At 28.7% G+C, this 16400-nt stretch overlaps 1 protein-coding gene across 1 annotated transcript; it reads right to left on the bottom strand.

Moving 5' to 3' along the window:
* Positions 1–1646: 1646 nt before the first annotated feature.
* LOC107443185 (uncharacterized) lies at positions 1647–16360 on the bottom strand. Its single transcript, XM_016056973.4, has 2 exons — positions 16136–16360; positions 1647–5801 (listed from the first exon to the last, which is right to left on the bottom strand). Exons 1-2 carry the CDS (start codon positions 16178–16180, stop codon positions 4338–4340), a joined length of 1509 nt encoding a protein of 502 aa, XP_015912459.3. The 5' UTR covers positions 16181–16360; the 3' UTR covers positions 1647–4337.
* Between the last annotated feature and the right edge of the window lie 40 nt (positions 16361–16400).

Genomic DNA, 16400 nt, shown 5'->3' with positions numbered 1-16400 from the left:
TTTTCTCATTTGGCGCAGAGGTTTTGCCCGGTACCTGGGAGAGGTTTTAATGATATCCCCTAAAGGTTTTCTTTAATACGGAAATTCCGCTCCTCCCAAAAGTGGTCGTAAATAGAGGTGGGTCTTTCCTGAAGGTTTCACTGTAATTGTTTTATTAGATATCCTAAACTATAATTTACTACTGAGTAGAAACAAAAATAATAAATTATAAGTTGTGTAATACAAAACAATTACAGAAGAATTAATGATTACTATAATACAGTACACTCTCGATTATCCGTGCGCGGATTATCCGGTTTGTGAATTATCCGTGCTCATTCCGGAGTCACACAGAAAATATAAAGAGAAACATTTTCAAGATTAAAAAAATTTGATTCATGAAGTTATAACACTACCAAATTTTTGGAAGCAATATTCGTTATTGGATTGCAGTATATGGAATATCAGCAGCATGGTCAAAGGTAAAATCGTCTACGTTATCTATCACGATCTTGGAGAAAGATCATACCGCTTGATGAACAATCCTCTTCAGATGTTCAAGAAAAATATGATAACAGTATTCTCGAACAAGCATAAAAAAATCTAAGGTTTCGAAATTCTTGGTGAAGAAAATTTAGAAGATAGGTTTCAAAGTGATGCATGTGAGCCTGGCTTCCAGTATTTGACTGGTGAAGACATCGTTATGTTGTTAAATCAAATAGTGATGATAGTAACTGATGCAGAAGATGTAGTAAATGAATGAAATACTATTTCTCATTCTGCTGTTCTGTGGAAACTTTATTAGATTATATGGGAGGATTTGATTACGGTGACACTACTGCGGTTCGTAAAATATGTGTATCGATATATGGCGAAGACGCATTACACATTTTTTAAAAAGGAAAATTCCTAGTTTGATGTTATGCATGCAAATGTCAGTAATTTTTATATTTTTTGTACTGATATTGAATTTTTCTTTAATAAAAGGAGTTTTCGGATTATCCGTGTTTTTCGATTGTCCGTGCGACCTGTCCCGGTGATTAACCCGGATAATCGGGAGTATACTTATATTATTATTTTTACATCTACTTCACAAAATTCTGCATAAACCACATTAACTTCGCGGATGTTAACAATGAAAATTATAGTTAAGAATTTTCTGTTACTAAGCAAGAACTTTTTGCATTACCATTAGAGATAATCATTTCAAAAGCTCAGCAAACCAAAATTGATACATTTGTTTTGTTAAATATCTGCTCTTTAATTCGAGAAATTTTTTTATGTTTTTCTGTAAGTAATAAATATTTAAGAGCATATTTTTGTGCGTTTGAAGAGCCAGTAACTAAAAATTATTTTAAGATTGATCTGTTACAGACTTATACTACTTTCGCATTTAATACATAAGTTTAACGATACGATCTATAAAACACAAAGCCTCAAAATTCAAGGATTGCGTCATAAAGATCTACTGTAAATAATGACATAACACGATAAATCTGAATCTATTGATAACATATGAAGTAACATTTATATTATTATTATGGAAAGCAACTAAATTGTGGAAGAAATGCAGGGGAAATTATGAAGTAGTAAAAGAATGTATCACGTCGATAAAAAAGTACTATATTGAATATATAACTTATTCCACGTAAAAAAAAAAAGTAACATTTTGGCACACAATTTATTATACACATAAAAAATACAATTTATCACAATGTTTAATAAATATTAGAAATTACACTTTATCACAATGTTAAATATAAATCAATATTTTTTTTATACATACAAATATGACTTATCATTGCCTTGCAATCATGATTTATATGATTCAAAATTTTTGTATTGTAATCAAATAGATTTGGTTCAACAAATTTAGTTTCTGATTTTATTGAGTTAAAATTTAAACCTTTCAATTTTACTCAGTAACCATTATAATTCAGAGTTCACCCTAGGAATAAAAAAGGGAGCTTCCTCCTCACTTAACACCCTAAAAATTGATCTAATTTTTTAATATTATGCAATAAGTGAATTTGATCCTCAACAATTTTTAAATCATTCTCTAATATGTACATCGTTTACGTATATATTTCAAAAAGTAGTTCTCACTCGTTATCAAAACAAGAGAAAAATACATAGCTCATAAAAAAACAATGACACGCTAAAAGACAACCTCAGAGCATATAATTTTTTTTTTCAAAAAAAGTAAACTTAAAAATATGTTTAATTGATAAATCTAATCTTTTTTTTTTATCTAACATAATAATTTGAAAGCTTTATCTATAATATAAACTGAAAATTATGAAAAAATTGAACATTCAAAGGCACAGTTTTGTTAAAAAAAGGTATTTATTTAAAAAATAATTTTAGAATTTAAAATCACTTAAAATACATTAATATGCCCTTTGAAGAAAAATGTAATAGCAATCAGAATTAAACCTACTCACACAAATGATTTTATCAGTGTGTAATTATTATTTAAACGGTGAGTCATTATTTTTTTTAAAATTGGAATACGAGTAAAAAGGCAATGTTAGGAAGAACACTGTAATTTCATCCACAAACTTTTTTAAATTTATACTCTTGTTTTATTTATTTTAAAAATTTGTTTAATATTTTTTAATAATAGATTGTAATACATGATTTTTTATTAATTTATTGATAATAGTGCAAAAAGTTTCATATCAATTTGTTTCTAAATTTAAAATATTTTTGTTAATAACATATATTGATTGAACATAGTTTTATGTAAATTTTAGTATAAAAGTAAATACAACTCATTAACAAATAAACAAAACTAATTAAACGTTTAATAATAGTAACACAGTAATTAAATATTTTTATCATAAAATGTTGCAAAATAAGGTCATATAATTTGAATCATTAATTATTAATTCGATTACTTTCCGTAATTTAATAATGTCATGGAACAAAACTTTTAAATCTTGAATAATAATCAAAAACTTAATAATAACTGAGTACAATATTAAGAGGTACATAAACATTATTCTTTTAACTTTCATTAATTGTAAGCTGATGACTGGTAAAAATGTTTAGTTAACATATTTGCTTACCAAAAAATATAATAATTATAATATCAATTGATTTTGTCCAATGAGAATACATAAAATAGTAAGGCGACAATTTTATACAGTGATCTTTTTAGGATTTTTAGAAAAATAACAATATAAACTGAAGAATTAAAATAAAATTTCAATCTCTTTTATTAAATTAATAGTAAAATATAACTAGCACAATTAAAAATTAGTAATATTAATCCTATAACAATATAAGAAGAAATATCCCACTTATAGAGAAAAATGGGACAAATTATTATTATTGATAAAAATAGAACAATGCATTTTTCGGCTAGTTAACGAAAAGTGTGCAAAACTAGTCACTTAGTACCATATGCTAAGACATAATGACTGATTGCTAAATTGTGGACTTTATTTCCAACGAAATAAAAAAATGAAATATTTGATAAAATAATAGAAAAGGACTTAAAAATTTGCATTATTGATGAGGTTTTCTGTCTCAAGCAAACCAGTTTTTGTAATTATTATTCAAGTGAAAGATCCAGAAATTCTAATGCAATCTTTAAATAGCGTAGGATTTGACAACGATGATTTAAAATGAAATCTAATTACATTTTATTCTGATAGAGCCGATGTAATGGTGGGGACAGTGTTCTAATTTTGAGTTGTTTTCTGAATGTTAGAGTCTGGTATTGTTTAAATCACAGCCTTCATTTTGTTTTAGATTATTCAATCAAAGAAGTTAATCATTTTAAGTTTTTAATTGATAAAATTTATAAATTTTTTACCCAATCAAACAAAAATCAGATTGAACTTTTCAAGTCAATATCTCGGAGCAGACTGGAATTGAAATCATTAAGATTGGATGTGTTTTGGGGCAGCATGCTCTTTAACTTGCAACTGCAATTTGGCTGCTTATCTATCTCTGCATTTGTTCTTCAAATCAAATGAAAAATTCGCAGTCATGCAAAAATGTCTAGAAAATAAAAACTCCCTTAAAATATCTGGTCCTTCAGTGATTGATATTTTGACAGAAATTTCTATGTTCTAAAGCATTGCAAGAAAGAAACCTGGATTTAATTAAAGCAGAAAATGTGACTCGATGAACAATTAAAGCTTTTGAAATTCTGCAGACGAATGATGGAGCTTATGAGAAAACATTAGAGGAAACTCATAGTTCTAAAAAATTTGAATGTCTTTATTTTAGTGACAACAAAAAATTAAGGTATTTGGCACAGGAAAGTTAGCATTTTATCTAGATTATCTAGATAAAAGTGGTTAATAATAAAAAATTTATTTCTATTGGATTTAATATCGCAAAAACTAATAAGGGTAAAGCATGTTCTGCCGTTTTTCTGCCAGTAAAAAAGGATCAAATCGAAGAGATGGATTTTGAGTTTTCAATCGTTGCATTGTATCTAAAACATTAAACTCATTGTTTTGAATATGTAAAGATTGCAACTCCAGAAACTTTACACTTTCTAATAAGCCGTTAACAGTTATTTTAGGACACATTTTCAAGTGTAATTCTCTGAGTCCTTTGATATTGGAGAGAGACACTTTTGGTTCTTGTGAACTTATTAGACCGTGATCTGTAACATTCTTACAGCCGCTGAGGGCCAAAAATCTCAACATATTCAGTTTTACACAAATAATATGAACTGTTTCGTCAGAAATGCACAAGCAGGAGCTTAAATTCAGAGACCAGAGCTTAGGAGTTAGTCTCAATACATTTCTAACACATTCATCATCTGGTTTAGTTGATGAAAGATCTAATGATCTTAGATTATGGAGCTGAAACACTTTTAGAGCATTGTTGAAGCTTTCCAGTCTAATGTTTGAACAAGACTCAAGACCCAAAGTTTGCAAACACTTCAATTGGAAAATGTCAACAATGCTAGAATCTAACAATAGATTATTTTGCATCGTAAAAGCCTCGAGGGATGGTAAAATGGAGCAGATTAGCTTTATGGCGGCATCACTGATCTGTAAACAAGTTAAATGTAGCTCTGTTAATGAAGTTTGGTATTGGCATATTTGGGGGATAATATTAACACACTCAAACAACTTATTCAAAAACAAACGTCTCAGTTTAAAATGTTCACTTTTAAATAAACTCAGGGCATAATTAGGTTGCATATCTTTGTTCCTTATAGAAAGGTGAATCAATGTTTTGGATCGGGTGTGAACAAAATCACGAATGGCAGGAAGGGTCAGAATTAAGTCAGATGGTCTTTCAGTCCATTTCTTTTGTCTCGGATAAAATCTTTTGATAACAACATTCGCAGAAGCTGCAGGATGGTGGAGCACAAATCTTTCCAGATGGGGCATTGTTTTTTGAAATACATAAAGAACTCTATCAGTGATAGAAAAAGTTTCTTCGCTACTGACAGATAGTTCTTTCAGGCACGGAAGATGATAGAAAATGTCTAAAAAGCAATCCTCAAACTCTAGAGACTCTAGATTAGGACAAATATTTAGATTCTTACACCCTGACTCAGCTTTCAATTCAATGCTGCAATTTTTAAATGCTATGAACTTTATATATTGCCCATGTTTCAAGAAAAAATTAACGCATTCAAACGTAATGTCAAGATCATCAAAAATAAAGTGGCTAAAATTGCGTGTGAAAGTTGAATGAATGATGCATGTTGTATTATATTTGACAAAGACAAGTATATTTCTTAGAAGTTTAGGTTGATCAATTATATTCAACCATTGCTTACAGACCAAAGAAACATTCAGTTTGTCATTGGCAGAGAGATAGAGGAAAATTTTTTCAATCACCTGTAATAAGAGTATTACTGTTAAAAGGTAATCATAAAACAAACAGACATGAAAAAAAAATATAATAATAATAAAAACAGAATAAACTGAAGCCTAATATAATAAAATCTAAGAAATAAAAAGGTTGCCTTTTTGTTTTAAAAGAAACTTGAATTTTCTTTTTGAAGAAACCTAATTGTCCTTGATGGCAACTTTAAAACAGCCTGATATTCTCAAGTATCTGTCCAAACTTTTTGAGAGTACCAGAAATGTGTCCAGAATAAAAAGGTTGCCTTTTTGTTTTAAAAGAAACTTGAATTTTCTTTTTGAAGAAACCTTATTGTCCTTAATGGCAACTTTAAAACAGCCTGATATTCTCAAGTATCTGTCCAAACTTTTTGAGAGTACCAGAAATGTGTCCAGAATAAAAAGGTTGCCTTTTTGTTTTAAAAGAAACTTGAATTTTCTTTTTGAAGAAACCTTATTGTCCTTAATGGCAACTTTAAAACAGCCTGATATTTTTAATTATCTGTCCAGACTTTTTGAGAGAACCCGTCCCGTGTTAATAAATTAGTGAAGAATCTAATTTTGTGAATCGAAAATTAGTGTATAATCATATTATGTAAGCAAGAGTTAAGAAAGTATGACAATAAGGTTCCGGTTTTGTGAAATTTTGCATCTTTGATAATAAAATGAAGAGTTTGTCTATCTGTGTGTATCTTGCTCTCTCTCTCTCTTCAGAACTGTTCGCACTATCATCCAGAACAGCCGCTGCAAGAGGGAAATTAACATTAAGGAGTCTAACCTTTCGACCGCTCTCCTGACGAAACTATAGGGACATTATTTCCCAAATTGTTCCCCCTATAATTTGGGGGTCAGAAATCCGATTCCGTCGAAAAAATATATAAATTTATTAAGAGAATGTACTTTTTGTGTGCACTAATTAATTAGCATATTTGAGGTCACCCCCTCCAACCAGGAAGACCGAGTGCTAGAAGGTGAAGATCCGATCATTAGATCGAAAGTTATTCAGGGTGGTAAGTTTTTATTTTGTGCACTGGACAAGTAAAATGAAGTTAATTACTATAATATTGATTCAATAATGTCGTTCGTCTACATTGAAACTTATCAAGTCACAATTCAGATATTTATGATATCTTATATTATGGCAAAACAAAGAACTCATCTCATAAATATAACGAATTCACTGAATTGACCGATTCACAAACAAAAATCTGCAAAAACAAGGAATGATAAACTAAGTCACAAAAACTTGGTATTAAAAAAAGAAATCAGTGAACTAAAGGAAGCTTAGTAACTTACCTAAATCTAAAAAGAAAACATCTCATAAATAACATCCCAGCTTGATACTCTTTCAAATACCAACATAGCTGAGCATTTAATTACAGCGCACCGATTTTCCAGTTGCAATAAAGAAAAACCAAAATCTCAATATTGCTCAAGTAAAATCCTTAACAGACCGGGATAGCCTGGTTAGCAGGGCGCTGAACTAACGTTTGTGAGAAAGGGAGTTCGAATCCAGATGGCCGAAAACTCCTCGTGTAGTAAATGGTGACAGGTGCATGATAAATCTATCGAGTCACAAAGTCCTCCATGTTTCCATAACAAATTATGCATCTGGGGATACTGAATTAGAGATTGATCGTTCTCTGGTTCAGGTCAAAATTACAATATGTGGATAAATGAACAGATGTGTGAATGGGTCAGCACTATAAATGGGTGCGACGAACGGGTATGGCAGAAGTCGAATACTTGGCTGCAGATGGCGTCACTGGAAAACAAGAACAATCGTGCCACTTGCCTTAATAGCCTACGACAATAACAAAAAAATCCATAACAATACGAGATGATTTATTGAAAAAAATTATAAAAATTATATACTAAAAAATCGTAAGCTAACAGCATATGAAGTTCATCCATGTTTCATTGTGGCATCCACTTCATTAAATGAGTTTATAAAATTAATGAAGTTAATTCAAAAAACTCCCAAACTTAAAACTATATTTTATCACACATGGGTTACTAAAGTTGAAAAAGAGATTTAAGTTCAGTTGGATTCAAAACGGGAAAATATTAATTCGAAAAGATGAATCGTCCATGTAAAAACAACAGATCTGAATAATATTCCATTGAATCAATAAAATATCTCAATCTGTTCTAAACAATTGAAAATAATGATAAATTAAATCACTCTCTAACGTCTACCTGTAAGTTCATAATTAATATTTTGCCTACGAATATAAGTTTACGTTCTAACTTTGAACTTAGACGATTCTATTTCTTAATTCACTTGATAATATAGTTTTAATAATTCTGATTGAAACTTGGATCTACAATGACGAAATAAATAAAGCTATGCGAAGATAGCCCCCGAAAATGAGGAAAATCAAAAATTCAAACTGCATTCGTTTGACCATTTTTTGACCACAAATGACCACCCTTTAAATTTTTTTGACCACCCTTATTTTGGACATAATCCTAAAAATTAAATTCGGGGGCTAACTTCGCATTTTCACGCCAAATGAATAAATGCTAATGAAGAATTCTTAGCTACTCTTAGATTTGAGAATGTAATTTAATATAGTGATTAGATATGTGTTTCTATTTTGTATATAACTATTTCTATATTTTACAAAAATCAATGTTTCTAAAAATAAAATGCCTAAATGCTAATGAAGAATTCTTAGCTACTCTAAGATTTGAGAATGTAATTTAATATAGTGATAAGATATGTGTTTCTATTTTGTATATAATTATTTCTATATTTTACAAAAATCAATGTTTTTAAAAATAAAATGCTTAAATGCTAATGAAGAATTCTTAGCTACTCTTAGATTTGAGAATTTAATTTATTATAGTGATTAGATATGTGTTTCTATTTTGTATATAATTATTTCTATATTTTTCAAAAATCAATGTTTTTTAAAATAAAATGCCTAAATGCTAATGAAGAATTCTTAGATAGTAAAGCTAAATAATACTTGTTATTGTATGCTAATTTAATATATAACTGATTTTATGTACCATGGCTAAAGAAGAATAACTATTTACTATCTATATATATATAATATTGATGCGAGCTAATACACTACTGGAGAAAAAGGTGTTAAGGTTGGTTTCTAAAATAACTTTATTGCTATGAAACTATTTCTACTCTTTTATAGAGGAAATGTGTTAAATTTTATATATCATTATTGAGAAAAATGTTTTTAAACAGTATAACTACTTAATAATTGTTTTAGAAATGTTTTATATTTACTACATCTTATTAAACTTTTATTTTTCTACTTGTAAAACAATTTTAAAATAACATTGCAGAAAATAAAGATACGATTAATGTGAACAAAATTTATACATATAGTTTTTAGCATTCCTCGTTTTTATGGATTATAATCATTGCATTTGAAGTACATAGTCGTTTTGGAATTTATTTTTAAAATTTTTATATTGCAAGAAAAAGTTTTTGATCATTACTACGTTTAGATGTCAGCTATAATTAAAATATATTATATTGATATTGCTAAAAGAAAGACTGAAATAAGAATTGTCGGAAAAACTTCAAGGTCGTCATTTGTAGTCAAAAATGTTGTGCAGTTGAACGAGTGCAGTTGAAATTTGTTATTTTCCTGAATTTTGGGGACTAACTTCACGCCAGTTTTATCTTTAGGAATATGTCCAAAATAAGGGTGGTCAAAAAAAATTAAAGGGTGGTCATTTGTGGTCAAAAAGTGGTCAAACGAATACAATATAAAAATTTGATTTTTATTCATTTGGCGTGAAAATGCGAAGTTAGCCCCCGAATTAAATTTTCAGGATTATGTCCAAAATAAGGGTGGTCAAAAAAAATTAAAGGGTGGTCATTTGTGGTCAAAAAGTGGAAATAATTATATACAAAATAGAAACACATATCTTATCACTATATTAAATTAAGTTCTCAAATCTAAGAGTAGCTAAGAATTCTTCATTAGCATTTAGGCATTTTATTTTTAAAAACATTGATTTTTGTAAAATATAGAAATAATTATATACAAAATAGAAACACATATCTTATCACTATATTAAATTACATTCTCAAATCTTAGAGTAGCTAAGAATTCTTCATTAGCATTTAGGCATTTTATTTTTAAAAACATTGATTTTTGTAAAATATAGAAATAGTTATATACAAAATAGAAACACATATCTAATCACTATATTAAATTACATTCTCAAATCTAAGAGTAGCTAAGAATTCTTCATTAGCATTTATTCATTTGGCGTGAAAATGCGAAGTTAGCCCCCGAATTTAATTTTCAGGATTATGTCCAAAATAAGGGTGGTCAAAAAAAATTAAAGGGTGGTCATTTGTGGTCAAACGAATACAATATAAAAATTTGATTTTTATTCATTTGGCGTGAAAATGCGAAGTTAGCCCCCGAATTAAATTTTCAGGATTATGTCCAAAATAAGGGTGGTCAAAAAAAATTAAAGGGTGGTCATTTGTGGTCAAAAAGTGGAAATAATTATATACAAAATAGAAACACATATCTTATCACTATATTAAATTAAGTTCTCAAATCTAAGAGTAGCTAAGAATTCTTCATTAGCATTTAGGCATTTTATTTTTAAAAACATTGATTTTTGTAAAATATAGAAATAATTATATACAAAATAGAAACACATATCTTATCACTATATTAAATTACATTCTCAAATCTTAGAGTAGCTAAGAATTCTTCATTAGCATTTAGGCATTTTATTTTTAAAAACATTGATTTTTGTAAAATATAGAAATAGTTATATACAAAATAGAAACACATATCTAATCACTATATTAAATTACATTCTCAAATCTAAGAGTAGCTAAGAATTCTTCATTAGCATTTATTCATTTGGCGTGGAAATGCGAAGTTAGCCCCCGAATTTAATTTTCAGGATTATGTCCAAAATAAGGGTGGTCAAAAAAAATTAAAGGGTGGTCATTTGTGGTCAAACGAATACAATATAAAAATTTGATTTTTATTCATATGGCGTGAAAATGCGAAGTTAGCCCCCGAATTTAATTTTTAGGATTATGTCCAAAATAAGGGTGGTAAAAAAAAATTAAGGGGTGGTCATTTGTGGTCAAACGAATACAATATAAAAATTTGATTTTTATTCATATAGCGTGAAAATGCGAAGTTAGCCCCCGAATTTAATTTTTAAGATTATGTCCAAAATAAGGGTGGTCAAAAAAAATTAAAGGGTGGTCATTTGTGGTCAAACGAATACAATATAAAAATTTGATTTTTATTCATTTGGCGTGAAAATGCGAAGTTAGCCCCCTAATTTAATTTTTAGGCTTATGTCCAAAATAAGGGTGGTCATTTGTGGTCAAACGAATACAATATAAAAATTTGATTTTTATTCATTTGGCGTGAAAATGCGAAGTTAGCCCCCGAATTTAATTTTCAGGATTATGTCCAAAATAAGGGTGGTCAAAAAAATTTAAAAGGTGGTCATTTGTGGTCAAACGAATGCAGTTGGAATTTTTGAATTTCCTCATTTTCGGGGGCTATCTTCGCATAGCTAATAAATAATTATGCAAAATAAGTTTACGCTCTAACCTTGATAATTCTATTTCTTAATTCACTTGATAATACAGCTTTAATAATTCTGATTGAAACTTGATTTGCAATAACGAAAAAAGTTTTTCTTCAATCAATAATTATGATTTTTTTTTCTAGAAATTATAATCATTCTGCTGGTATTGCTGTCTGTACTAAAAAATGCCTAAGCATCACTGAATTAAATATACACTATATTTCAGCTAAATCTATATTGCTGTATTGTAAAGAATTAAATTTATTGTATCTCTCCATATATCGATCACGTGATTTTACTATTATAGAATAGCCACTAAAATCAGGTTTCAAATTTCGCAAATTTTTGGGGGTAAAAATCTTAAAACTTCCGGATTAGCGGGTTTTTTTCTCATAAAGTGTCAATATTATAAACTATTTAGTTCAAAATTTTATTTTTTTAATATATCATCTTGAAAAGCCAGACTAAATTTATTTTAACAACTTAGCAAGATTTTTTTTTTTTTTAAATATTTAATGTTTTGGTACAACATTAATTTTAAAAAAAAAATTAAGATAGATGATTAGAAAATAATATGTTTAACTTGTAGGAAAAATTGTTTTTATTGAATAAAAAATGTTTTAAGGTGTTACTTTAAGTAGCTTTTGCTCGAAGTGTACAGAATTGCACCAATACAGAAGATCCAAAAAACCATGGATAAGTACTGTTTAAAGTATTTTTATTAAGCAAAATAAATAATTCAGGTCGATAATACATAAATAAATTTTTATATTTATTTACATTTCAATATAGAGCCATTTTATACTGTATTTCATCCAAACAATGCTCGTTAAAAATTCATTAATCATATTTTCTTTAAACCAATATCTAAAATCGAATGTTTAAATAATGTTGAATCAGCAATATTCAGTATTCAAAAATGAATGTCGCAAATGCAAAATTGTCAAATTTCTTGTAGCATATTCCATAGATAAAATTCTTTACATAATTTTTTTCCCCCTCACTTAAGATTAAAATATTTAAAGAATCTAATCACACGACTTCTTAGTTTGGATTATTTATTTTTTTTTAAAATTAAATAAAATGCTTAGAAAAAAATTTTGTTATAAGATATAAGTTTATAATCATAAAATATTCAGTTTATAATCATAATCTATGAAAAAAAGCAATTTGTTTCATAAAAACTTATTATAATAAAATGAAATTAAATGGATTGATTGTCAGATATGTGTGTGTGTGACCAATCCCCTCACTGTCCAGCGGCAGCTAGACATTATCAATGATTCCATACACTCTCAAGAAATCCAGGGCAAGCAAAGGGTCCGTCGTAAAAGTCTCCTTAGAAATGTTTGTCTGATGTAAATCACATGAAAGCAAAAAGGATTATTCATTTACAAATTGTCTAAACTCTGTGAATTTATAAGTAATTTAAATGTAACCTTGACTGAATTTAGAAGCTGACATTTGTAATAAGAAATGCTATGCAGTTTTTAACTTGATGACATACAATAAATTTGAAGTTTTTTACTTTGGTGTCGGACAAAAATTTTTTAAGTTGGATATGAATATGAAGTAATGATAACCATTATAATAACTGAAAATTACTTTAATTTTAATTTTAATAAACATCATTGTTTGAATAAGAAAAGTTTCCTTAAATTCAAATTGTTTTCTATTTTCTGTTGGAATAGATGGATCAATAAGTTTTATAACATTTGCCTACTTGTAAAAGTTAGTTGAAAAATCACTCGTTTTAATTTAAACTGTGCAACGTACATTAACAACAATATACATTGAACTCATCTTAAAACAATATTGCCATGAATTCAATAGTTTTAAAAATTCTGTGAAGAAAACTTTTTCGCTAATTTTTTTAAACAACCTGGGATAAATAGAAAAAAAAATGCTAAGTTTCATTACTTTTATATACAATAAAACAAAATCTATTGAAAATAAGTTACTGTACAGTACAGGAAAAAAAGGACCACCCTGAATAACTTTTGATCTAATGATTGGATTGTTCGCGTTCTACAATTCAATCTTAAAGTCTTGAGGGGGTCACTTTAAGTATGCTAATTAATAAGCTCCGATGATATTTTAAGTTACAAAATCAGACACAAAAGCATACTTACTCTGAATAAACACATTTTTTTCTCGTCAGATTCAGATTTCTGATCCTCAAAATATAGGGTATCAGCAATCTGGGAAATATGATCCCAATAGTTCGATCAGGAGAGAGCTCCAAAGTTTGGAACATTTATGTTAATTATACTTTTTGCGTATTTCTCTATATCTCGAGAACTTTTTGGGCTAATTGAAAAACTTTTACAAACAATTATAAAATTTGTTAATCCATGGAAAAAATAACTTTTAGTAAATATATATTATTTTTAATTATTTTATTTAAGGATGGTCAAAAATATTTTGAATCTTAAGGTATAAAATTTTTTGAATCATTTTAAAGAATGTAATTTTAAAATATAAGTTTGAGTGAAATCGGTTGAATAGTTCTCGAGGGAATGAATTTAAAAAAAATCAGATACAGTGCACTCCCGATTATCCGGGTTAATCACCGGACAGGGAGCACGGAGAATCGAAAAACATGGATAATCCGAAAACTCTTTTAATTAGAGAAAAAATCAATATTAGTACAAAAAATATAAAAATTACTGACATTTGCATGCTGTATAACATCAAACTAGGAATTTTCCTTTTATAAAATTGTGTAAATGCGTCTTCGTCATATGTTTTACACATGTTTTACGAACCGCATTAATGTCAACGTATTAAAATCCTCCCATATAATCTAATAAAATTTCCACAGAGCAGCAGAAATAGAAATTGTATTTCCCTCATTTACTACATCTTCTGCATCAGTTACTATCATCACTATTTGATTTATTAACATAACGATGTCTTCATCTGTCAAATGCTAGAAGTCAGGCTCACATGCATCACTTTGAAACCAACCTTCAAAATTTTCTTCGTCAAGAATTTCGAAACCTCAGATTTCTTTTGCTTGTTCGAGAATATTGTTATCATATTTTTCTTGAACATCTGAAGAAGATTGCTCATCAAGCGATATTATCTTTTGCCAAGATCGTGATAAAGTAGACGATTTTACCTTTGACCATGCTGCTGATATTCGATATACTTCAATCCAATAACAGATATTGCTTTCAAAAATTTGGTACTGTTATAACTGCATGAATAAAATTTTTTTTCATCTTTAAAATGTTTCTCTTTATATTTTCCGTGTGACTCCGGAATTAGCACGGATAATCCGCAAACCGGATAATGCGCGCACGGATAATCGAGAGTGTACTGTACTTAAAATTTGATTCTACTTCGGTATTTCTTAATCACCTGGACATGATATATCTTCTTGGAGATGAATATATGTTTTTCTAATAATTTTTTAACTTATCTTTTTTTTTTTAAAGTTAATTTGTTTGCTAAGAAAATGAAGATATTATAAAAAGTTCATTTTTCAGATGAAATAATTTGAAAAGACCCAATATAACAGATCAATAATTAAAGGACTCAAGTTTCTCCTAAACAAACCCCTGATCATACACTTGAAATAGTATTGCGTAAACTAATTTTGAATTGCAATCTGCAGTGAAACGAATAAGTCAAGAATTTGCAATAAAAGATAATGCCTTAAAAATGGGGGTAGGTGCTTGGCTTTGGTAGGATGTTGCTTAAAGAAGAATGAAACTTTCCAAGAAGAGATCTTGTAAATAATAATTCTTACACTAAATTTTGGTGACGATTGGGCAGTGGCACGCAAAAAATAAAATAAAAACAGAAGGGGGTGCAACTCGAATTTTATAACTCGTAGCCACCACCAGACAAATCATTACTTATTCTTTTTACTTTAAATCGTTTTAGCCCCTAAGCGATGGTATCTGCATGAATAAAAATACCCACTGTACACGCATTACAGTAATGTTATTTCAATTTTTGGCTCCAGTGCAGAATCGGGGCCCCCTTGGTTTGGCGAGAAATTTCAATTTTTGCCAGTCATCCGAAGAAATCTACGACTCGTATTTTGAAAAATTTAATAGGAAACACTGGTATTGCATAAGGTCATGGAAGCTGATCTAGGACTTTATGCAATGTATACAAGCCGCACTCTTATGAAGTTGAAGAAAATAAATTTTAATGAAGTTCACAGAGGGGAGATTTCCACATCATGATCTGTGGCAGAATAATCGCCAAGTCTTTGCAACTTCCGGGCAGTGGTCCATGAGAAACTAAAAAAAAGCATCACTGAATGGGATCAGCCCGAAAGGTATAACTCGTAGCCACCCCAAACCAGTAAACATCTTCAGGTTTTTTTTCTTTAAATTGCAAGTTTAAAATCTATTCGGCACCTTGTAGTTGCAGCTACAGATCACGATACGAAAATATCCCCCAGTATTGCATAAGCTCACTGAAGCTGATTCACTCTAGGACTTTATGCCTATACAAGTTTCACTCCTCTGATGATGAAGAAAAGAAATTTTAATGAAATTCACAGATAAGAGCAATTTTCATTGTTTTGTAAAGCTTCGTGCTTGTATTTATGTTAATACAGTTTTCCTAATAATTTTAAGAAGATTATAAATTAACATCCATATTAAATGTTTCCAATATTCCTTGTTAACATAAAATGCTTTAATGTGTTCCCCGTAAATCACCAAAAATAAGAGGTACTGCCTATTGTAAACTATTACCCAATTTTCTACAATACTTATTGAACACTACTACAGATAATTAAACATTACCTCCACAGGTAAAACTGATATATTTCCATAAGTATCCATACTCATCAATAATCAAAAATAAATATTTAATTAAACTAATAAAAATTGTGACTTAAATTTTAATTCTTTAGTATATCTTAAAACTCTAATTTCTTAAGACTTATCACTTTAAAAAATTATTTAAATACACAAAATTGAAAAATAAACAAATCGCATTTATTAGTTCGTTTCGGTTTGCCTAGTTTTGCTCGATTTACGAAACGTATAGAACACATTCACTAATAAA

Source organism: Parasteatoda tepidariorum, chromosome 10 (assembly GCF_982258835.1).
Source record: "Parasteatoda tepidariorum strain Cologne lab strain chromosome 10, Ptep-v5.0, whole genome shotgun sequence".
Lineage (NCBI taxonomy): Eukaryota > Metazoa > Arthropoda > Arachnida > Araneae > Theridiidae > Parasteatoda > Parasteatoda tepidariorum.
The sequence above is the reverse complement of the archived record's forward strand: the minus strand, read 5'-3'. Positions and strand labels throughout refer to the sequence as shown.

Coding starts and splice junctions, on each gene's coding strand:
- LOC107443185 (XM_016056973.4), bottom strand. CDS start 16,180: ATGAGTATGGATACTTATGGAAATATATCAGTTTTACCTGTGGAG. Junction 5,802..16,135: donor TATCAGTTTTACCTGTGGAG/GTAATGTTTAAT, acceptor CTCTTATTACAG/GTGATTGAAAAAATTTTCCT.